This window comes from Eulemur rufifrons, chromosome 1 (genome assembly GCF_041146395.1).
Source record: "Eulemur rufifrons isolate Redbay chromosome 1, OSU_ERuf_1, whole genome shotgun sequence".
Classification (NCBI taxonomy): domain Eukaryota; kingdom Metazoa; phylum Chordata; class Mammalia; order Primates; family Lemuridae; genus Eulemur; species Eulemur rufifrons.
Window position 1 is genome coordinate 78,048,235 of NC_090983.1, and position 26,110 is coordinate 78,074,344.

A 26,110-nucleotide genomic window follows, 5' to 3' on the forward strand; every position below is an offset into this window, starting at 1 on the left:
TGTGCTGTAATGACATTTGGTTTGAATCTTATATTTAAAAATCAGCTTCCCTCCTTTTGCTTACATCTAATGGGAATCATCTTTCTTCCAGGTCGTGCTTCAAGAAGACTACAGGGAAGATAACATTTTCTTCTTGCCATAAAAGTTGTAATAGAAGTAAGTGGGGAACTGCCAGGATATGTCTGTCTCCACAAAACAGGCAGAACAAATTTCCATGAATCAAAGCCACTAAGTATAGTTTTCAGAGATGGTAGGACATAGTTACTCTCCCTAGAAAAATACCCAAAATGCAGACACACCCATTGGCCACCAGAAAAATGCTCAAGTAAACGCTAGTTCAAACCTGTACATTTCACTCTTCTTACAGAGCTATTAAAGGGGTGGAAATCTACTATAGCTGTAATCTTTTTTTCCCCTTTTCTATTTTTCAACCTCCCACGTGCTTGGTGTTCAGTTCTGCTTGCTGAGTGTCTGGAATCTATGGCAGCACCTACATACACTGCCTCCACAGTGGCTGATGGTTTGCAGATAACTCATGATTCAGACCCATAAGAAACATCTGTAAAATATATGACATGATACATACTTTAGATTAATCATGCAAAAGGGCAGAGTAATGAAGAATCAACAAGCAATTTTTTTTTCTAATATTGATGTTGCTTTCTTTGAAGTTTGATGAGTGAAATATTCTTTAGAGTGGTTTATGTCACAGTTGATTCCTTGGGGAAATATATCATTTTTATAAGAGCCCTTTTTTTGGTTTATTTTTTTGGAGATAGAGTCTCACTCTGTTGTCCAGACTAGAGTGCAGTGACTTTATCATAACTTACTACAACCTCAAACTCCAGGGTTCAAGTGATCCTCCTGCCTCAGCCTTCCAAGTAGCTAGGACTAGAGGGCCTTACCACTACGCCTGCTAATTGTTCTATTTCATGTAGGGACAGAGTCTTGATATCATGCTCAGACTGTTCTCAAACTCCTGGCCTAAAGCAATCCTCCTGCCTCAGCCTCCCAAAGTGCTAGGATTATAGGTGTGAGCCATCGCACCCAGCCTACAAGAACCTTTTAGAGACCTTTTAAGTATATACAGGGCATATACACTTGAGCGTGAGTAGGTCAGAGGAAATAAAGCAAGATAGTAGATATCTCTGATGTGATCTAGTAAGCAAGTTAATGTTAAAACTGCTTGTATTCTTTCTTGAAACCTTTGATATAATTTTCAAAATTGCCTTTTATTGTTCGCTCAATTACTTTCTAGACGTTTCAATCATTTGAAGTATTCATGGCTATGACTTTGCTGAATTTGGAGAGTGTTTGTTAACTCACCGAACACTGCATTTGAGAACAGAAGTCTCTAGCGGCCCTTAAAAGATTGAGCTCAGTCTCCGAGTTTACCTTTTACCCAGAAAAACTACTGGGCTCTCAAATTCATATTTAAAATGCAAGCTGCTGATGAGGAATGAGTAACACCTACTGTATTTCATATGCATGTGTATATCCTGTATATCCATCTACCTTTCCCACCTATCTCTGGTGGATAGGGGGCCATGATTGAAAATTACTGGATTTAAAATGCTGGAAGATTTGAAGATATCCTTTCTCCTTAAATAGATTCATTTATACCAATAATAGGAGGGGCTTATTACTGTTCATAAGCTACTGTGCTTCACATGCATTATCTAATTTTATCTTTACAACACAGTTCTGAGGTTAGTAATGTCTCCATTTTGGAGAAGATGAGACTGAATCCTACAAAGTTAGATAACTTGACCAAGGTCATATGGCTAGGAAGTGACAGAGCTGAGGTATGGACTTACATCTCCTTGATCCTAGGGTTCATGCCTTTTCCACTTGAGGAACATGGTTTTTTGCCTATAAGTGAAGTATATTTCTCACCTCGCAAATTCCCATTCTCATTGGAAGATTTGGACATCAAGAATAAGCCTTTTTTTGCTTTGATATGCAATTTAAGTAGGCATTGCTTTGAACATGTTTATTAGTTTTATTACTGAAGAGCATCATTGAGTCATTGAGACTAATACTTTTGTGGAACAACATTGTTAAGAAAATCAATATGCTGTTTAATGAGTGGTGTTTACTTAAGTCAGAAAGGAAAATTCACACATCTGGAATATTTTTTAAATAATATAGCATTTATGCACAGAATGATGTTTCTCCCTTATGTCTTACAGGAAATAGCACATAAATTGAAATGTATATGAAAGTTTTTATATTCATACATGTATTTTTATTTCACTGAGCACATTAAAAAAATCATATTATTAAAATGAAAAATTCCTTGATGGCCAATTCTTGATGATGAAATTTTACCATGTCTTAATAACCCCATTATTCCTACATTATCCCTCTTAATGGATCGCTTGTTTAAAGAAAGGTTGTGAAGACCTTGTTTTACCCCACTTTCTGGGGGTTCCTTTGGGGGTGGGATATTGACAAATGTGGGGAAGTGATAGAGGTATGTGCGCTGTCTCAAGAGATTGTATCCTGAAGTTTTTAACACTAGAGAATTGAGATTTGACAATGAATGTACCTTATTCTGAATATATATTCATAGAGGGAGTTACAGCTGATGAATTTAAAGATGGATTAAGATGAGTTACAGAATCAGAGAATTTCCGAGCGGGAAAGGGCCTTACAATTGAAGGGCTCTTGAAGTGAAAGTCTTCATTAGAAGATGAGTTCAGTGACTGCCCAAGACTAAGGCTCTAGATCAAGCAGGTTCTGAGTTTACTGAGTCAGGCTCACAGCTGAACAAACCAGGAAGTGAGTAATCACAGCAAGAGAGGGCTTGAAGCTTCCTGATGTAAGAGAAAAAACTAAGAGTTATCGTGGAGATAATCTTAGGGCGTGAGGAAAACCAGAAAAATAAAGACACCTTTATTTCTCCTTAGCACAAATGATATAATAATATTGATTACAAAACTATAAACCTTAAAGTGTTATATACTTTTTTAAAAAGTGAGATAAGCCTATTTTAAAAAGTAAAACATGACTTTATATTATATGTATTTTCTTTCTGAGCACACAATTTAAACTGTTTTTTTTTTTTTTTTTTTTTTTTTTGGTGAGACAGGGTCTCTTTCTCTTGCCCAGGCTAGAGTGCAGTGATGTCATCATAGCTCACTACAGCCTCAAACTCCCAGTCTCCTGAGATCCTCCTGCCTCAGCTTCCCAAGCAAATGTGCCTACAGGCTCACGCTGCCACGCCCAGCTAATTTTTTAAAAATGTTTTGTTGAGAAGAGGTCTCACTGTTGTCTAGGCTAGTCTCAAACTCCTGGCCTCAAGCGAACCTCCTGCCTGGTGCTAGTATTACAGGTGTGAGCCACTGTACCTGGCCTAAACTTATTTTTATTAAAAAATTTTATGTATGTATAAATTTGAAAAAATATAAAGTTTTTTGGTTGTTATCTAGAATCTGAAGGTTTTAACGGGCCAATGAGTATTCTCATCATTGAGGCATTCTATGGAGGCTCCCATAAACAGCTGGTGGATCTGCTCCAAGACGAGTTAGAAGACTGTGTCCTTTATACCCTTCCTGCAAAGAAATGGCATTGGAGAGCACGGACATCGGCTTTATACTTCTCTCAGAACATTCCCATCAGTGAGCATTACAGGTAATTAAAGCTCTGGATGCATTTCAGCTTGCTTTTAATGTCCTTGTTATCTGGATGTTGCTTCTCTGTGAGCCTCTTTGAGAATTTCTCCAACTGTAGAATTGGTTATTGTGACTATGGTAGATATTCCTTTAGAGACAGAGAGCAGCAGAGTAGAAGGACTCTAAGGACACCTGGTCAGTAGAAAAGTGGCTTCATTTAGAACCTATATGTCTTTTCTCATTTGTCTTGTGATTTTTATCATGTGCAAGTATGTGGATGTGGGTAACAATTTTCAGCCTGAGATGAGAGTTGGGCACATTGGTTTTGTTTTGTTTTGTTTTGTTTTTTTGGTTTCATAACCTCCAATGCTTTTTTTATTGAATATACTGTTTTGGTTTAGTTTATTGTGTCTGCTCTGTATCAGTTGTCAGGGTTAAAAAGATGATATGCCCAAGGCTTTAAAGTCTGTTGAGGTGGAGATAAACATGCAAATGCAATGAGAGTATGAAAGATGGAAAAGTTGATCTGAACTGCGACAAACTGGAGGTGGCATTATAGAGTAGGTAATCTTTGACTTATTCTCGAAGGATAAGTAGATTTGAGGAGCACAAAACTCAATTCTGAATTCTGATTTGTTAGGAAGTGGGAAAGAGGGAGACCTGTGAGAGACATGCTGAAAAGATGGAGGAGAAATACTGATTACATTTTTAGGTGGGGGGAAACAGGTAGAATGGAATCCCCTTGAATATCTCTTCCTTCTTATTCTTGTAATCCCATGGGTTCTCCCGATTGTTAAATAGTGGGAGATTACCTACTGTGGTTTTCATGTCTGATGTTCTTGCCATTCTGGGCCCCTGTGTGTGTTGAACTGTGTTGGTTTAGGCAGGAGTGAGGAGTGCCAGGCTAATAGTGAATGGAGTTGGAGCAGACACGTTCCTAGGGGAAGGGCAAGTTGCAAGCTGAGATGTGTCCACCTTGACTCCAGCGGCTGTACCCATCTTCTGCTTCTAAAGTAGACCAACTGCAAGGAAGACAGCAGCTTGTGATTTAAATGTATGTTGCTGTTCTTAGTGGTAATTTGGGGGATTCAGAGAATAACTCATTTTGTGTATGAAAACTATACATCACCTCTGAGAATTCAGATTGTCAGATAGAATAGTAGGGGATACTCAAGTCACATTACTTGGGATTTTAAAGGGTAAAATGCTATTTTAATGCATATCAAGAAATTCTTATTTTTTGAATCTAAAGTATATTCTTCCTTACATAATTTAATGTTTTACATTCTGACATCACTATGTGAATATTGTTGATTCACTAATAATATGAGAAATTTCAATATAAAACTTGTAAAGGCAATGATAAGACTACTGCCGTGTTAAAATCTGACAGTTTGTAGTTGCTTTCACATCTCATTTAATTGTGATTTTGCAGCACCAATTGTATTATATTACTTAAGGTCAAGTAATCAAGTTGACTTTATGGCACATTTTCATTTAACAGTATCATTCAATATAATAAATTTCTACAGTTATTTGAACATTAGCATGAGCCATTTCTATTATCTATTGTTTGGTTTCATTTTGATTATGCGGTTTTTCAGAATTACATTATTCTATCATAGATATATTAATACATATTTGGATAGCACGCGAACACGTCTGTGCGTATGGCTTCCCCCGCTCTCTTTGAAGCCCGAAGCATTTGAGGATAGGTGTCACTGTTCTCTTTGAAGCAGTCTTATTTGAGAGGTGAATTTCTGAAAGATTGTGATGTAAAGTTTTGCTCTCTGTTAGCCATAACCTCCAGTGCCTAACAGTGGTATCTGTCATGTTTCAGTCAGCCATTTAATATCTGCAGTTCACTGTATTAATCTAATCCAACTTCACCCAAAGACACACCTCACCAGTTTCACTTACAGTTATATTTGACCAAGAATAACTTATCTACTATTCCATATATATATATATAAATTTATATATGTATATATAACTTTTTTGAATATTTTTTGAAAAATAGCAACTTGAAAACTTAGGTCCTAAGTTAAAAAATGTGCTCATTCAACTCTAGATTGAATTACAAGAATAACCTTTTGTTATACCAGGTAATTCTGATCTCTGTGGAGGAAACTTTTAAAGATATGAAAAGTTTTTTCTTTCCAGTTACTTATTCTATTTGTATATTTGGCAAATGAAATCATCAAAATTTATAGAAGTAAAATGATTAAGGACCAGTATTATCTACTATGCAAAATGCACTGAACAAGTAGGAATGTGTCTGATGAGAAAGACCTTGGAAGTAGGTACCTATGCTGCTTTTCTCAGCATATGCACTTGTTATTGTTTTAGGCTTATTATCTGAAAAATATTTTATTATTAAAAGAATAAATTCTTCAGTCTAATTAATCAGTTTGAGTCTTTTTTTTTTTTTTTTTTTTTGAGACAGAGACTTGCTCTGTCGCCCACGTAGAGTGCAGTGGTATCATCATAGCTCACTGCAACTTCAAACTCCTGGGCTCAAACGATCCTCCTACGTCAGCATCCCAAGGAGCTGGGACTACAGGCATATGCCGTGATGCCTAGCTAATTTTTCTATTTTTAGTAGAGATGGGGTCTTACTCTTGCTCAGGCTGGTCTCGAATTCCTGAGCTCAAGCAATCTTCCCACCTTGGCCTCCCAGAGTGTTAGGATTACAGGCGTGAGCCACTGCTCCTAGCCTCAGTTTGAGTCGTCTTCGTCTTGACAACTAAAAGAATACATCATGATTCCTATTAGAGCTGTTCAGTTTTATTTTAGATTACAAAAACTCCACAAGTTATTTTTCTCAAAAGTAGTAGATAATAATTATAATTCTTAGGTTATATTAAAGGTTTGCCTTCTGGAAACTTCACTAGATGCAGAAAAAAAGTTTCTATATATGGGGTCTGAGGGAAGGCCCTAAATTTTGTGTTCTGAAACGTATGAGTCATTTGTCTCGGGATGAAGCATTTCTACTTTTTTATAATGTACCTTAGACTAGGCATCAAGGATATTTCATTCATTTTTCTTTCTGCAGTATCTTTACTGAACTGAAAGCATCACTGTTATTTAAAATCATTCTTTCACCCTCAGATGCTTACAATTACCTTTTCTGTTTCATCTGAGGTGTTGTGGCAGATACTGATCATTGCCCACTTAACAGCCTTTCTTCCTTGTTAACAGGATCAGTTTTCTTTGGGATGGCTAAGTACCCAGCCCCTGGGAGTGAAGCTAGATTGACTTAAGTCAGTCACGATGATCCCATTCTCCTTTGCTGAATTCCCCAACTTTCCTTGCAGCTAGGGTTGGTCAGTCCCCACACTGTGGCACACTAGAGTTAAGTGGATGGTTTCTGGAGGTTCTTCCAGCAAAACGGTTTGGTTTTTTATTTCACTTATAAAAGAAGAAAGACACCTCCCCTTTCCTGCATTTGACTGTAGTTGTGGTTGTGATATCTGATATCACAGATATCTTTGACATCTGTAACCATGAGGTACAAGTATGAGGACAAAACACCTGGATTGCCATAAACAGAAGGGTGCAAAGAGCCTGGATTAGACTTCTCTTTTGCACTATGTAGCTAACAAGTCACTGGAAAAGCCCTTTATTTATAAAACATCTAGAAATGCTTTGTAAAATATAACTAATTTCTCTTTAAGCCTATAGTTGAACAAAGTAAGAGAAAGATGTAGGGGCTCCAAAAATGAAGAAGGCATTAGAAATTAGAGAGGTAAGCTTGCTTTAAGCTGTGGTCAGCTTTTCATAAAGGGGATGGTTCAATAAATTGTTACACTCTTGAAATGAAATACTGTACAGCTCTAACCCAAAGGAGGAAGTTTTCTGTGTACTCTTATGGAAGGCTCTTCAAGACATGTTAAGTGACAAAAAGTAAGAAATAGGACAGTGTTATTATGTGCCATCTTTGGTATAAAGAAAGAGAGGTGTAAGTACGAAATAGTGGAAGCATACACTGGAAATGAATAAAAATAGTTGCCTGGGGAAGAGTAGCAGAGGCTGTGAGTGCCCTGTCCGTGTTCCTTGGACCTTCCCCTGTGCCCTGACCAGCTTCCTACTGCTGGTATCTGCACCTCATCGCCCAAGGAAGTAGCTGCTCTGCCATGCGTGCAGCAGGCTGGGAGCAGCCCCCCACAAATGATATTTTATTTCATTCTTAAAAATAAACTAGAAGAGATATTAAAAACATACAGATGAGATCATTCTGAAGTCTGTGCAGGAGAGAAATCATTCTGAAGTATGTGCAGGAGAGAAGTCAACAAAGATTCCTAAAAACCCAGTATGTCAGGAAATGTAAAGATATAATTCTAAATAACTCACGGGTCAAAGAAGAAATCATATGCATATTAAAAAATAGAACTGAATCATAAGGAAAATATTGCATATCACAGTGTAGGTTACATCCAGAGTGACAGATATACCCAGAGCATCTTTAATAAATTTACTTTTAGTATTTATTATTTTTTTGTTTGGGACATCCCCTTCCTCCAAAGGTTGTGGCCCAGGATAGGGCCCCTCTTAGTTGGATCCAGAAGTAGTAATGGGGAAGAAACAATAAGGAAAAGAAGAGAAAATAATGAAATTGAAAGCAAATATATGATGGAGATGAACCAACTAAAAGTAGTTATTTTGAAATAATAAAACAGATAAATTTTTTTTTAATTCAAAAGGCACAAATAATTTTTGGAACAAAAAATAGAGTATAACTGCAGAAATAGCACATAGCAATAAAAATTGGAAATGTTCTCAATTCTTTTATATTAATACATTGGAAAAATTAGGCAGAATGAGTCATTTCTTAGAAAAACATAACTTACAAAACCTCACTCAAAATGAAATTGAAAATCTAAATGGACCTGTAATCCTTAGACATTTTGATTTATTAGCTAACTGCCCACTAAAAGACAGAGTCAGGGTCCTTGAGCAGGATTGTTTTGCTGCCACCTGTCTTTTTCCAAACTTGTATTACATGAGAATGAGTGTATACTGTTTTAGATTTTCTGTTTCTTTTAGTGATACAAATTTTACCTGTTAGTAAGTGTTGATTACCATTATGATACCTTACCCGCACCCCCAACCTTTTTTTTTAATGTACAAGGATTTGGAAGGAAAGCTAATAGTTGTTTAGAAAGTAAATTGAATGAAATTTCAATCAGGTCAAGTAATGCATAAAGTGAAATTAAAGCCCAGGGTGATAGCTGATTGTTCATACTTCGGTTGTTCTTTAATGATACCATGAGTGAGGTCTTTCACGTAGCAGATTCTCTGTCATGGCAAACATGATTTTTTTTTTCCGCTTAAGTGAACTATTCCCTGTGAAATATTGAATATAACTTTCTTTGGGAAAATGAACATTTTTAGATGATGTGAATTACCCAGGTATGTCTGTTGTTTGTAGCTAGCCCTCTTGAATACAAGTATGAATAAACTAGTGGATCTAGGTAAATTAATAAAGGTGGGGTGGTTTCTCAAACTATTCCCACTTGTAAATGAATAATTTAAACCTTACTTTGCTTGGCAATTATATCTTGTTTTGAATTTTTGCCTCCTGTTAAAAGTATCTTTCTGAATAATTCAATACTGCTTTATTCTTAAAATACCCTTGTATTGAAATATACCTTTCTGAACAATTTAATACTGTTTTAATCACAAATACACTTTTTTATTAGTGTGCATGATAGTTGGAAGTATAAAAGTAAATGGTGACTTAAGGATGTGTAGGTAGGTGAAATATTGTTAGGCTTACATAGGGCAGTCATTTTGTATCTCTGTAGTAACCAGAACAAGATTTAAAGGGATTAAATAACACTAGTAGCTAAGTGTTAGTGAACACTTACCATGTGGTAGGCATTCTATAATCCCGGATGCTAGACATTATTATCTTGGTTTTACAGAGGAGAAAACCGAGGGTTCAAGAATCTAGTGACTTGCAATGGGTTACATGGCTAGTTAGTGGAGGATATGACGTTTGAGTTCACATCGGGCCACCTGCAAAGGCCGTATGCTATTTGTTCTTTCTAAGCTCATCCTCTTAACCACTAGGCTGCCTTAACTCCAGCTGAAGCAAGGGAAATTAATTAATTAAGTTAAGCCTAAGTACCTCTTTGGATCAAAAAAATATTACTAGGTTTTTACTATTAGAAGTGGGTGTGGTGCTTCTCCCTGTCTGGAGAAGTGTTATAGTTCTTGAATCTTGTTGGAGGCTTCAGGCTGGAAACCAGGCACATTTCTAGGTGTGTGAATCTATAATCTCTCATTTTCAGACTTTGAAGTTACAGGTTTGAATTTTCCTCTTTTGAAGCTTTTCCTTAAATACTAATAAGGACTACCTAGATGCTTTCTTTTCTTAGGGTGGACTCATGAATACACAAATAACATTCTCTGTTTATGATGCGCCATACCTGCCACTCCCAAATTATTCTCAGCCTGGTATAATTTCTACTTGGGTTATGAACTTGACTAGAGGCAGCATTCCATTGCTCAGCTCACTAGCCTTATATCATTAGGTGTTACGTGCATGCTTCTTGGGGTTTGGAAGATGTTCTGACACTATATAAATAATTTTTTCATTAGGTACAATGTAGCATCCCATAATCTCACCAATATGTGACTGTTCCATCTATGAGAATTGGCCAAAATCTTCCCCAACACTTACTCAGCCAGTCAGCTTCCCTCTCCTATACTGCCTCGTTGTGGTTTTGGTTTGTTTTTGAACCAATCTTACTATCCCTCCTAGCCAGCACACACAGTAGCCATCTAGATTTGTATGGCCCTTAGTGCTTCCTCTACAATATTTCATTTCAGTGACTTCTCCTCTGATTGACAGCATTATTCAATTTAGCCATCTGGACTTTATGTTGAAAATGTAGCTGACCACAACACTACAGAAATAGGATAATTCTGCAAACCAAATAACTAGCCATTCAGTCAGTCTCTCTCTGTCTGTGTCTCTGTCTCTGTCTCTGTCTGTCATATACACATATACATGTACACATGTGCACACAGACACACGTGCATTCTTCATAGCAAAACTAAACCTGTTATCTTGGTCCCTAAAGGATGGTTTATAGGTTTCATCTTTTCCATTTTTCTTTGTATTCCTTTGTCAATGCTCTCAAGAGTAAACTAGTCCAGTAGGAGGAAAAAAAAGTGTTCTTGTTATTGGAGTTGCTAGATAATTCTCACCACGAGTTGCTAATTCAGAAGTTTCTGTATAGTTAGTAGCATGTACTGTGAAGCCACTGCTTCCAAAGAGTTAAGTACTACAGTGCAACTTCAAGAGTACATTTTTAATACCCCTTCTAGTTTATTTTAAAAAATAATATAAAATATCACATGTAAGGTTCTATACAGCCCCCTGGGTAATGGTTCATATGGATACAAGACATTATTTCCAACAGACTCTGCACCATAAAGACCTCTAGGGTAAATCTCTCGTATATTTACCCTTTGAAATTTGACAAGTATATTTTAAAAGGCAAACTGAATGTTTATTACACTTTTACCGAGTGGAGAAAAATCATTATTTTTGATGAATGGAATGGAAAAGGAAAAAAAAAAAAAAAGGAAGAAACTCATCCCCAAATGGATGCAAAATATGCTACTGTATAAAAGAACTTTGACTGTAGTATAAGGCACCTCATAATTTTGCTTTTATAAGTAACATGGTTTTTACTGACATAACAATTGAATCTTTGAGTCCGATTTTAGTGCACTTTTAATCTAGTTTTTAGGTGTTGAGAGTGTCTTCATCATGGTTAGTCTGTAAGCATGGAAAAAACACATTTAGAAAATGAAAGGTATTTTAATTGTACTTCCATCTCCAATATTAATTTGTATTTATGTGAGAAATATTTTCTGCTTTTATTAAGGTCTTAGTCAATGAAAATATGTTCACTTTGCCACTGGTACCTGATGCACAGGTATCAGTCTCTGATTCTCTATATTTGGGACCTCCAAAGCTATGGCAAAGACTCTGTGGCCCTTTCCTTCCCTTACCCGTTCTTAAGGAAGCTTTCGTGCTTTCATACCCCTGGGGTCACATTTGGCCTGTTACCCTTCTTTGGGCACATTGTCTTGTCCATTAGATGACTACTTCTTGTCCATCTTTCCCTTGTTTACACTCCTCTGTTGTTCAGGCCCTGGTGTGCATCACATGATGCATCTGCTGGTTTCCTGAGCTACCAGCCCACAAAGATAACTGCCAAGGGCAGGGCAGGAGCTGCGTCAGAGCTACCGCTCACAAAGGAGCATTCATGTCCATTTCATCCTTTTATCATTCTAAAGAACGTAATTTTATATTTTAGTGAATTTTTCCCTATGAAGTCTCTCCTATATTTTTCTTTGTTCATCATCTCATATTGATAATAGAAATGTAACACTGCCCTTCTTTAGGAGAAACTCCTAGTGAATATGTGTAGTTGAGAGAGCATGGGTGCAGGGTGTGATGATTTACTCCCCCCCCCACCCCCGTCAACTTTTGGCCCTTTTTAAGCTTGTTTCTTTCCATTCTTTTCTTTCATCAGCATTTACTAAGAGCTTTCATATTAAGACCAGTGCCTGTGCTAGCACTGCTGATATAAAGCCAGACTTTACAAACGTGGACATACCGTGGTAGCACACAGTAATCACTTAGTGAACCTTTGTTGATTGAAAGAAAGCTTAGTGCCTGTATCCACTTGCTGATACTCGTAGGCATTATGCAGTAATCCCTGATGGAAAACCATCAGTGACATCCCATTGCATATGTAAAAATCCAGAGTACACACAAGGATTTGCTCTGGTCCACTCGATCTGGGCCCTGCCCGCCTATGCAACCTCATCTCCCATCCCATCATCTTGTTAATGTGCTGTAGCAGCATTGGCCTTGTTTTCTCACCTTGAAATATGAAGCTCCTTTCCAGCCTCAGGTCCTGTTACTACTTGCTGGTCTCTTTGTTGGCAGCACTTACTCAAGCCCCCACCCCACAGGCCTTGTTCTTCATTGCTTTCTCTTTTCCATCCTTCAAGACTCTGCTAAAATTTCACTTTCTCAGAGAGGTTTTTCCTGAGCTCCCTATCTAAAATAAGACCTCTATTTCAGCACCCTTTGTTTTTCTCCCTCTGTAATAACATTTTATATAACTTGTAATTATTTTGTTTGTTTGCTTGTTTTTATTCTAAGCTTCATGATAACAGAGGCCATGTCTGTTTTGTTTACCATTTTACCCCGAGTACCAAGTATATTGCCTAGCATATAGTAGCTGCTTAGTAAATATGGTTGAAGAATGATTTGAGTTTGAAAATGCAGGCAAAATATGGTTGCCACTGGCTTTGCTAATTTGCTTATTTTTTTCTGCTGTGAGTACTACCTGTATCCTATGTCTAGAGATATCTATACAGAAACTACTTAGAAACATTTAAGGGTTTGTGTTACTCAGTTTTACTGCATTAAACTAAAGAATTCCATACACATTTATTCACTTATTTTTATGGGTTATATTAATCAGAGTATGAAAGCAGCCATCATCTAGTATGTAAATTTTGATAAAAGAAAACATAATATTCTGGAATTTCCCTCATATAAAAGTGTTTCTAGAAAAAAATGTTTCTTAGTTCAGGAAACTTTATAGAGTCTATAATATGCCTGTGATACTGTGTAAAATTTCGTGTGATTGTATTTGAAGGCTTTTTAGTTTTGGCAGTGGCCGCCCATGAACAGTGGTTTTTTAAAATTTGTGGCACAGAAACTATCAGAATAAAGGAAAGATTAGAATTTGGCACAAAGAGGTATTTTGCTTGGCCACTGCAATTATTTACACTTTTTTTTTATTATTAGTGCTTTTTGACTGATAGATATTCTTCCTTTTGGTCACAAACACCACTAGTCACCACTGTTTTATACCAACCTGCTTCTCATATTTATGTTACTTAGCTGGCCCATTTAGGCTCTTGTATTTATAGCCTCTGGCTTAGAATCTGCCCAAAAATGAATCTTTAATAAAATATTTGTAATTGTATGTATACCTAAAGAGTTTACAAAAAGAATAATAACCACTTGTGTTTGAAAGAAACAATATAGTAGGGGAAACAGCCATCCTGGGTAGTAATCCCAGCTCTGCCATTAATTAATTGTTTGGCCTGAAAAAAAATCACTTTTTAACCTTAGAGTCTTATTTTTTTTTTATCTTTAACTTTTTTTTATCTTTATTATTTCATGTATCCCTGAGTTCTGTGATGTCATGAACAAAGAATTAAAATCAAAATCAAGGTTTAAGGAATTCTAACACAAAGGACAGATTTGTCCTGTCTCTCATTCAACTTTGTTATCAGCCACTGCTTCATTTAACTGAGAGATTTTTTTTCCTAGTCTTTTTTGTTCATCTCCTTGAATTTTTAAAAAACAATTTTATACTTAACTTTTATTTTTAGAGTTAGAGACTTTCGGGGAATAATTCTAACAGAAGTTCTATCTTTGGAGTCACTCAAATGTGACTTCTTATTTGTTCAGATTTCTTATTCCAGCCTCAGCTTTTCATGATTATGTGCTTTTTCAAAGAGAAGGTGTTTAAACCTCATGTTAGTTCTCTGACTCTACAGGACATGAGATGTAGGACATGGACACCATATACTCATGACGTTACCACAGAACTCACACAGAATAATCAGTACTAGAGTGATTACAGTATTCACTAAAGAAGTACGGAGGAAAGAGTTTAATTCTTGTTCAGCAAATTCTGAGATAGAACTAAGAGGATACTAGAGATTTTCATAGTTGGAGACGAAATGGAAGAGCACTGTAGGAGAAAAAAGTATGTGGACAGAGGTTCACAGGAAAAATAGGGAAATGTTTGGAAACTTTAAAAGCTTGATTTAGTATGAATATATTCTAAACTAGGAGGAGTTGTGGGAGAGCAGGTTGGGATGATTTTGTCTGGTTTATGTACATTCTCGAATTCTAAGATTAAGAATTTGGGGAGCTTTTAATTTAGGTAATGGGTGTTCTTTGAAGGCTGTATTATTGAAGGCGCTATTACTCAGGACTCTCTTAGTTGCATGTGATAGAAACCCAATTCAAAGTCACATAAATATAACAGAAAATGTATCAGGTCATATAACTGAAAGTCCCAGCGTGGTTAACCCGTGGGCAAAGCTAGGTCCAGCGACTGAGGCATATCATTAGGTCTCCTGCTTCTGCTTTCCTCTGTTTAGGCTGAGTGCTGGAGCCGGCTCTCTCCGTATGGATCACTCGCAGAGCTAAGCTTATATTCCTCCAGGGTAGATATCTTTTCAGTAGTTCTAACAAATGTCCCGAGATGGCCTGAGTGGAATTTTTTGTATTATGTGGCCTTTGAACTTGTTACTGTGGCAAAAGGCATCTATTAATAATATCATGATTGGCCAGGCCTGGGTTACACCACCACTTTGGAATCAGGAAGTGGAGTCAATCCCATCCAAACCATATCAACTGAATTCAGGAGAGAAAAAGGAAAATTATATTGATGGTAATTACGGAAGGGGAAATGATGTTTTGCAGGCAAAACCATGATGAGTACCCTAGTCAAACATGAGAGTAAGGTAAAGAAAACTGGATAGGATAATTATTACAGCAATATAGAATGGAGACCATCGATAAGATTAGAGACAGTCATTGGATTCTAAACATCTAATGAAGAAATGGATTCTGAATGAGAACAGTGATAGTAGTAATGGAAAGTAAGAAAGGAACTAGCAATATGAATGAAATTTGTGTTTTTTGCTTTCCACTAGTTATGAAATTTGTCTAGCAGCTGAACTGAAATTACTCTTGCCCTGTCTATGAGAAAAGAATTTAGGGTATAAATTAATTTTCAGAACCACAGAGGTCACAATTAAACTACTCTAGTGATTATAATTATTTTAGAAAATAGATAATGTTAGTAGTAAATCATTCGAATTTACTCATTGCATTGACTCTGAGTTTGTTTTGGCAACATTGTAAGTTTACTTCATATACTTAAATGTAGTAAAACTTTTCTTTAAGAATGTAATGTAATACTTGCTCTTTTCACCCATGTAAATAAAATTTTGTGTGTACATATATGTACAGTCATGTGCCACATAATGACATTTCAGTCAACGATGGACTGCATATTTGATGGTAGTCTTGTAAGGTTATAATGGCATGTCTTTACAATGTCCAGTACAGTAACATGCTGTACAGATTTATAGCCTAGAAGCAATAGGCTATACCGTATAGCCTAGCTGTGTAGTAGGCTATACCATCTGGGTTTGCGTAAGTACACTGGATGATGTTCATGCATCTGAGAAATGCGTCAGTAGGTGATTTCATCATGGTGTGAATGCATAACTGTATATATAAATAAACACACAACCAGTAAGTGATTCATTATTTGGTATTAACTTATCAAACTTACCATCCTCTTTCCCTCCAAAGGAGGTCAAATATAAAGTACATCTGTGTAGTTCATATATTATTCTAGATCCCAAAGTGAAAATGAATGAGTAAAGTTTGTGTTTGCCACTCTACTTGGTATATATATAGTTCAGAAAGGCCCATTTCTTCCTTAGTAGTCTGGAATAGCTGGCATACATTTGATGAACACTATGTGCCAAGTACAAAAGATAAAAAGGTGAATAAGGTGGTATGCTTTAGGAATTGAATTTCTTCTTTTTGATATAGTTGGGTTTTTTTGTTTATTTGTTTTTGATACCATTTGGACAAGATTCACTTGAGTCAGCATTTTTAGAACAGTCATATACTAGTATGTTTCTAGGAAAATCTCCCAATTACTTGGTAATCTGTTTCTCACTACAGTAGTATAATAGATCTAAACTGTGGGCGTGGGGGACTTTAGCCCGTAATTTCTCTGTGTATCCAGTATTACACAGATATTTATTTGTATATAAACTGTTTTGGTGGTTTCCAAGATTTTTAGAAAATGAAAGTAGCTAAGAATGTGAATTCGTTTTTGTCATTGTTTTTTTCCTCTGTCATAAACTTAAATATAATGAAACATTTTTTCATAAAATCCAGTATAATTCAAGGCATGTATGTATAGAGTGTGTGTGTGTGTATGTAGAAGTTGTATTATGGAGTTTCTCATTCATATGTAATGACTCTTAGCCTTCATTTTATAACATTGCTGAGTGTCCTCAATTTTCTCAAAGGGAGTTTTTAACTTTTTGGAACATAGAACAAAATTAACTCACTTTTATTGAAAAACATTTTCATGCCATTTTGTAAGAGGATTGCTTTCAGGAAACCAAGCAATAGCTCGGTGTCATTACTACAAGGTTTAAGAATCCTTGATTTACTATTCCATTGTAATTGGTGGGAATGAAGAAACTAAATATAACTTGTAAGTTTATAAAGAGTGATAGGTAGGACTATGCAATCATATTAATAGCAGTATTGTTATTTTTTCCCAAATCTTCAAAGATATTTAATGGCATTCATATTTTATTTGCAGTACATTTTTTAAAAATAAGAGAAGCAGAGGTTAAGAATTGAGGTCTTATTTGCTTTGAAATTTAAATAGTGTTTAGTATGTAAGTAGAGTTTACGTAAGTAACCATTCTCTTTTTCTGATTTTGGTATTTAGAACTGGGAGTAGAAAAAAGAAGACATGCATACCCATACACACAAGAAGTAGAAACGGTGGCAATTTTAGAATTGAACTACCTGAAAAACATTCAGGGTTTTGGAAACATGATCTTAATATTTGCCTTTTTTCAATCAGTTTTATTTTAGATAAAATGCTGGCAGATGGTAGTGATCCACTTGAACACTGTTGAGTTTTCTTTATTTTTTCCATGGAAAAAAGCTCCCAGAAAACTTTTATTCTTTAATATGTTCAGCATGCATATGTTTTACATGTATTAACCGGTATTAAAAATGAAGTTCCCAATTAGATGTCTAAATCTGAGAGGAGTTGTGGTGAGTACCAGCCTCTTAGAATTATTGAAAAAGAAAGTTTTGATGAATAGGGGTTTCTTTTTTCTTATGGCATCTTTGAGCCTTCTCTGGCTCCAGAAATTAAGGAATTTGCATTATCAATGCTTCTCAGCTATTATGTTCTAGGATTTCTACTGCATATTATGATTTTTGATGATAAACACTTCAGATATTATGTCAAAACTTGGAGAATTCAGGATATTTGCATTCTATTATCACATGTTTTATATTACAGAAAAAAGTAATACTTTGTTATTAAAGAATTTAGGCTTTAGATGGGCATGAATAGTTAACAAACTTGATACGTCTTATATTTTAGAAAAATAGTAGGAAATCTCTGAACTAATATGTTGCAACCTGGTTTTGTTTAGTACTTTTGTTTTACATTTTAAAATGTAGAGAGCAGTGGTGGGGAAATCCCTTCTCTCTGGATTTATCTATATGAGTCACCTGAAGTCTTCTTCCAGCAGAGTGTAATGAAATGGTGTCATCTGAATCAGTATTTCCACATTTGCAATTTTGAATATTCAGCTTGTACTCATCAACATTTACCTATATTTTTGTTTTACGTTTTAATTTGTCATGCAATTTTTTCATTTTAGCTGATAAACACATCTAACCAATAATAACTGCTGTTTTTCATAGACATGGACTATTAATTGTTCTCTCACCTATTCTGTCTCACTGATTGGATGTATTTGTTTACAACTCCAAACCACAAATTAGATACATGGATACTAATCCTGACTTACAAATATTAGCCTACACAGTATGAATTCCTTCAGTGTTCCTAGGGTTTTGATGTTCTCTCTTGTACCTCTTAAATATGATTTTGTAGGTCAGAGGTACTAGGAAAGAACACTGGATTGGAAGTTAGAGTAGCTGAATTCAAAGGTCAATTCAGCTACTCACCTATAAAAGGGCAAATCGCTCCAATTCTGTATTTTCATCTGCAACATGCTGAAAATAAATATAATATTCTTCCTTTTTATTCTCAAAATATGTTGTGAGGATCAAGTGAGATCATCTTTCAAGAATATTTTGTAAACCAGGCAGTGAAATTATTGTAAAGTTTGAACAGTTTTACTTAGAATTTGTGCTGTTCTTCTAAGTGACTGATTTGCTCTGAGGCTTTGTATTGTTTTTTTGTTTTTTTTTGTTTTTTTTGTTTTTAATTTATTTAATCTCTAGCCTTTGGTTTCTCTATTTTAAAATCTGAGTAGGAGAGATGATACTGAACTAGTACTTTAAATAAAACAGTGTTTAAAAAGTGGCCCCAAACCATAATGAATTGCTGTATTTGTGCTTCAGTTAATAGGTGGTTTGAGAGTTATAGTGATAGAGTGGGAAGAAATGGTAGAGGGAATATTATTTGTAGATTTTTTGTTCTCTCTTTAACATATTATTTCAGGTTGGGCATCAATTTTGAATTATAGGTAAATAGCAGCAATCAATTAAATATTATACGGGTAGTAATAATGAATTAAAATAGTGGTCATGTTTATGTTTCTGTAATTAGAAAAGTGAATTAAGGATATTTCACTATTGATTCATTTTTTTCAGCTAACATTTATATAAGGCCTCCTATTTTATAAGACACTTTGCTACTAGGTACTTGATCTCAAAGTGTCTTGAAAGAGTTCTCTGTTTGAAAAAGAAAGGAAGGAGATTGATTTGCACCCTTATTTAGTAAAAACTAAAGAATTTTTAAGGATGATAATGCATGTATAGTTGTCTCACGGATCTGAAGGTTTCATGATGCCTGTTGCATTTCCTACCTGTGATAGAATGACTAACTTTCTAACACAAAGAAGTTATTTCACATATATAGCATCGTTTCTTTGTTTAAGCCCTAAGGAAAAGAATTATATGACTATCTGCACATGATGATATTTCTTACATTAATTTTAATAAAAGAATAGCAGCTGAACATCATAGCTGCCAAAAATATTAGATAAATGGAAATAAATGTTCTAATATACTTAAAATTGATATGAATTTTAGTAAACATAATAAAAGTTTTTCTGTTTCACGATAGAAATTGTGAACAGAATAGAAATTGGCCATTTCAGGTCAGTCGTGTCACTGGCCGTCTCAGTGCAGATTGCCTAGCTTGCCTATGTCCTTAAAACTTATCATAAGTATGCTGAAAGCATTATTAATAGATAAAATTTTTGATGAGATCTTATGTAATTTAGCTTTGTATTTTTTTCCTGTAGAAATAGACTTTCCTTTTTATTTCTTTCAAAAATCTCTCAACACATTTTTTTTTTTTTTTTTTTTTGCTATTTGAGACTGAAGGTAAAATATACTGTACGCGAGTTGGAGAAACATGTTTGAGCAGCTTGTTGTAGAGGGTGATACCCAACCTGCTCATTTGACCCCCTCCTTTTTTTAGATACTCTTTTTAATTCTTTCTTACAAAAGAGCTAACCTGAGATAAACACCTCTAACTCCTCACAACCCTACCCCCCCTCCCAGATCTTTCTAAATTCTCTTTGCATTCATTTCTTTCACCTTTTACTTCAAGTATTTTACCAGAGCAGCTCACTAAGTAGCAAACAATTTGGGAGAGCTATTAATAATGTTTTAAGTTTTGTCGTGGCAAAGCAATATTGGCTATTCTATTCTTGTATAGTATTAGTGACAGTAAAGGAGTGGTTAGTCTGTGAGTGTATGAGTGGAAAAAGAGAAAAAGTTATAGATAAAGTAAGAGATAATTAACTCATGGATTCTTGAGGAACTGAAATTTAGGAGCAAATATCCAAAGTATACTTTAGGGTTATTTTGGTGTCTCGTGATATTTAGTATTGCCCTTTTCTTGAACTTTTATAAGCAAAGATCATCACAGATTTGCCCAGGAAATATTTTATTATTTCTAAGTTCCCTGAGGGCAGAGGCTTTGTCTTTTTCACCACTATTCCCAGGGTCTAATTCTTAGTGTTCAGTAAATATTTGTTGCATGAATGAATAAATAATGATGATACTAAGAAATATCAATAAAATTTATGATGTACTTTTTTTCTGTGTGCAGTATTCCAGTTGTGTTCATATACAAATAAGAGATATGTAGAAAAACAATGATAGTTCATTTTCTAGCACTTAAGATTTATTATTTAGCAATTGCTTTACAAAGTTCTACTTTCTATTTTTTTCTTCTTTCCTTCTGGTTCTACACATTGCAGAGCACTCCCTGCATATAGTATAATAGCTGCTTAATACTATTTTAAACGTTTGCATGGATATTATGTTTTACTTTAGTAGAATACTTGTTGTTTGTTGTATAATTACCTGTTAGAATAGTGGAGAAGATGGCTATTTTAGTGGTTTTTACTTTTCCCTTTTGGATTTTTTTTCAAGTGGCAAAACATATAGCTGTAATGAATTTAAAAGCACATCAGACAACATTTAAAGTGACAAATAGAAAAAAAATAAAGTGGCAAATGGAATCTAGATGATAGAATACTGAGACTTTTCTTTTTCAGTGATACAGTGGCAATATGCAGAAAACTGTTACTATTTGCTACTTCACTGTCAGAAAAACTCTAGTTTGGGGAATACAAATGTAATGGGGAAAAAATGGCTTCATTAGACACGAGTTTCCTGTAAGCTGTTAAACCGAGGATTGGAACTGTAAAGATTTTGATGAAAGAGGAGAACAGTGGAGGAACAATAACGGTTTATAATATGGGGAAGTCCTACATGTTGATGCCAATTTACATGGTCTACTTTGTAGAGATAGTAAATCACTGTTTTTTTCAGGTTGTATTGCTAGGCCTTTTAGCTCTTTTTTTTTTTTTTTTTTTTTTTTTTGTTGAGACAGAGTCTCACTTTGTTGCCCAGGCTAGAGTGAGTGCCGTGGCGTCAGCTTAGCTCACAGCAACCTCAGACTCCTCGGCTTAAGCGATCCTACTGCCTCAGCCTCCCGAGTAGCTGGGACTACAGGCATGCGCCACTATGCCCGGCTAATTTTTTCTATATAGATTTTTAGTTGTCCATATAATGTCGTTCTATTCTTAGTAGAGACGGGGTCTCGCTCAGGCTGGTCTCGAACTCCTGACCTTGAGCAATCCACCCGCCTCGGCCTCCCAGAGTGCCAGGATTACAGGCGTGAGCCACCGCGCCCGCCTTTTAGCTCTTTTGAACATTTTCAACCGTACCTTAGAAGGATGTCCTCGTAACTCTTCTCCTTTATATCTTAGTTATTTACCACACTCCTTCCACATCATTCAAAACTTTACTTTTATCATTATTTCTTGGAAATGGTATCAATTTTACCTAATTCTTGTTAAGGCATCAATGATTATTAGTGGCATAATTGTACCATCCCAGCTAAACTAAAGTCCTTGGAATGTATACTTTTTGGATACTATGAATTTGCCCGTATTACATTTGATGTGATATAAAAGGCACTTCTTAGTTTCCTTTGTTTCAGCTATCCCCCCCCCCCCACATTTTAGACGTCACCTTGATTCAGTTATCAAAAGACTTCAGTGACTGACAGTTATTTTCCAAAAAATAAATTCTTATTCATATGGTTGAAGCATGACCACCTGGTCCTTTCCTTGGAATAGTTCTGTCTATCATAAGTATATTCTCTATTCTGGTCAAGATAACTTGCTTATTGTAGGGACAATGTATTTCCTATTTTTGATCTGAATGAGTGAACGCATTATGGAAAATTTTAATTATATACAAAATAGAGGGAACAGATAATGAACCTATTTACCCTTTAACAAGTATAAATAAATGGCCACTCTTGTTCTATCTAAACTCTGCCTAGTTCTTTCCCACTCTAGATGGTATTGAAGCAAATTGCAGACATTCTATTTGTAGCTGTACATATTGCATTGCGTATTTCTAAAATGTCTTTAAAATGTAGCTGTAATACCATTATCACCCTGATAAAACCTCGAGTAATTCCGTAATTCCTTAATGTCATGAAATACGTCCAGCCTTAAAATACTATATTTAGTATTAAATAATAGGATGCTATTACATAATGAAGCAATAGAAGGCAATCTCGGAGAGCATGCTCATGATGCTGTTTAATCAGTGGTTGCTCAATAAAAGCAACCCTTGTGCCCACAGAGCTGAAGTTTGGTGCTTCTTATCTAAGAAATGATTAATTGATTTTGATTTAATGTTTCACTAAGTATCTTTAATGGTTTGTACTCACTTAGTTTTTATTCTTGCATCCTACAGATTGCACTGCATTGTTTCAAGGGTGACTGCTGTGTGGTGCAGAACAAACCCTGTGTGCTGTCATAGGGGACAGCCCTGCGACTAGGAGGGCCCTGGGCATCAGCATTTGTGTTGAAATCTCCTGCACATCTTTCTAATGTGCAACCAGGGTTGAGAATGCTGGTCTACAGTATACTATCTGGGCATAGTATAAACAGTAATATTATCTATTATATTTTATCTTCACCCGTTTAAGATTATAAGTATAAATATAACTCAGTAATTCTATTAGCTTTGTTTCACTTGTTGGGTATTTCCTTTTCTTTTGTTTTGCTACTTTTAAGGGATAATTATAGCAGTATGAAACATTCTGTCCACATAAAAGCTTATTGAAGAGGTTAAATGTTCTTGCTAATTTAGGAAAATACTAATTAGACAGATTGTTGTTTTGTATTAGTAATTTTCATTTCTTAATCAGAGCACAAAAATATTTTCTCAGGAATGCTGCTATTTTATACTTATTTTTCTTTTCACGATTTGAGTGATTTTAATATTCAGATAAAGTTTATTTTGGGGATAGCTGATTATGCGTTGGTCTCTAGATGAGACAAAGACAAGATATAATTATTCTTTGTACTGTCAGGAAGTTTTATAACTCTCAGTCTCTAGTCACACTTTACCTATCTGTAAAATATCCATCCATCTATCAATCTTTTTAAGCATGTGTACCTGTATATATAGTTATCCTATCTACCATTGTCAAAAGGACTCAGCATAATGTCATTTATTTTCTTCGCATTCTTGCAGGCAGATTAGTATGTTAAATCTCACTTTGTATAAAAGGAAACTAACATGTTCAGAAGTCAAATGGATTGTCTATTTTCAAAGAGCAAATTAGTGGTAGATGGTTAAGATAGTAGCCTATAGTTTATCCTATTCAAAAGCACTACGTTTCAATGTCATTAAAGCTTAAATTTTTCTTGTTGTTGTTTTTTGAGACAGAGTCTTGCTCTGTTGCCTGGGCTAGATTGCTGTGTCATCAGCCTAGCTCACAGCAACTTCAAACTCCTGGGCTCAAGCGATCCTCCTGCCTGAGTCTCTCAGGTAGCTGGGAATACACACCACCACACCCGGCTAATTTCTTTCTATTTTTAGTAGAGACAGGGTCTCGCTCTTGCTGAGGCTGGTCTTGAACTCTTGCCCTAAAGCGATCCTCCCGCCTTGGCCTCCCATGGTGCTAGAATTACAGGCATGGGCCACAACGCTTGGCCAAAGCTTAAATTTTTAAAAAATGTTGGGTGTTGCCAGTCTTTTTTTCACTAAGACATCATATTTCTTGGAATACTTTTAATAACTGTTTTATTTGCCTGGCTATCTCAGATGTGACCATCTTTTTAAATTTCCTAATGGTGCTGTAAAAGCAGAATTTATTCTAAGTCCAAAATCAAGTGTTAGCAGGGCCATGCTCCCTCTGAGAAGAGTCCTTCCTTGCCGCTTTCTGGCTTCCGGTGGCTCCCTGCTATTCTTGACATTCTTTGGTTTGTAGCTACATCACTTTAGTCTCTACCTCTCTTGTCACATGACCTTTTGCCTTGTGTATTTCTTTGTGTCCTCTGGATTTAGGATTTACGCTAATCTAGTATGACTCATCTTAACTTGGTTGCATCGGCAAAGACCATATTTCCAAATAAGGTCACATTTACAAGTACTAGGGGTCAGCACTTGAATATATCGTTCGATTCACTACATCATCATTCTAGAATTCAGTGTATAAAATGCTTGTAATTTTCTAGGCCTTCAGTTTTGTTTTGTTTTTTTTTGTTGTTGTTGTTAAATATAAAGGACTCTCTGTGGTACCTCATGTACATACAGCAAACCATAATATAATCATTAATTCTGGAACCAGAAGAAGCTGTAAGAAATTATGTAGCCCATTCCCGCCATGTGAAAGTGTGATGTTTTATCTTCAGTTTATCGATAAGGCAACTTCTATGGTTTGATTTTTGTCCCTACCCAAACTCATGTTGAAATTAGATGCTCAGTGTGGCGGTGTTGGGACGTGGGGGCTAGTGAGAAATGTTTGGATCATGGGGGCAGATCTCTTATGAATGGCTGGATGCCATTCTTGTTGTAGTAAGTTCTTGCTCCCGCAAGGCTGGATTAGTTCTTGTGTGCATGGATTAGTTCCTGAGAGAGTGAGTTGTTATAAAGCCAGGATGCTTCTTGGGTTTTGTCTCTTCACACGTGTCCAAATTCCCCTTTGACCTTCTCTACCATGTTGTTAATTTATTACCAGAAGTCAGGGCCATACCCCTGAATTTCACAGTCTGCAGAATCATCAGCTACATAAGCTTCTTTTCTTTATAAATTGCCCAGGCTCAGGTATTCTGTTATAGTAACAAAAAAATAGACTAAAACAGCAACAAAAAAGTATAATTACCTAGATAGCTGTTCTCAGAATGGTATGAATAAAATGTTCATTTATTCCTCCTACTATAGAATCTTTTCTGTGTTATCACTTTGTTTTTTCTTATTAGTATGTTTGGCTATTAATACCTGGCATTAAAATATTAACATAGTTAGAACTTTAGAGTTTTTCTAATCAAACTGCTGTCATTTTACAGCTGAGGGTAGGGAAGTATAGAGAGGTTAAGTGAGTTGTCAAAACCCAGAGGTAGGTGTTGACATTTCTGGGTGGGTCCTGAGCGTTTAGTATTGAATTCTGTAACATTAATCTAATGTGGCAAATGCGATAGCACCTGGAAGAGACTGATGAAAATCAATAACAGGTTTGAAAATAAATGCTGAAAGAATTTGAAATAATTTAAAGGCAAAGGTAAGGGATGACTAAATTAATCATTAATATTGTTCTTTTGCCACTGAGGGAAAATAGAGAAAAAGAGTCTCCAACATCAAGAGAAGCAGAATTTGGCTTTGTTTTCCAACTAGAAAACATGACAGCGTGTTAAGAATTGTCATGAAGAATTTGAAGAGGAATGAACGCTACCCTCCTTATTCAGAACAAAACAAAAACAAAATCCATGTAAATCCGCATATTAGTTTGGTCTTACCTGGAAATTTCAAAGTTTTTCAAATCCATTTGTTTGCATACTTTATTTTCTGACTCAGCCCACATCACTGCTTCCTCCACAGAGTGCAGCTTTAAAGTTATTTTACAAGGAGAGACTTCCACCCTCTACAATCACAATCTCTTAAATTTTTGAGCTCCTCAGTGTTGGATTTTTAGATCTTTTTCCTTATAAAACAGGACATGATGTAACCGGTCAAATCTCTAACTTTGAGATTACAGCATAACATTCATACATTAAACTTTTCTATA

The 26,110-nt window shown here is 35.6% G+C and overlaps 1 protein-coding gene across 1 annotated transcript in view; it reads left to right on the plus strand.

The window, feature by feature from the left end:
* The window catches only part of GTDC1 (glycosyltransferase like domain containing 1), a 261,970-nt gene that overhangs the window by 14,663 nt on the left and 221,197 nt on the right, over positions 1–26,110 (plus strand). Inside the window, 2 exon segments of the mRNA XM_069472992.1 lie at positions 92–156; positions 3,435–3,636. Coding sequence (XP_069329093.1) covers positions 3,458–3,636 — 179 coding nt within the window. The 5' untranslated portion in view covers positions 92–156; positions 3,435–3,457.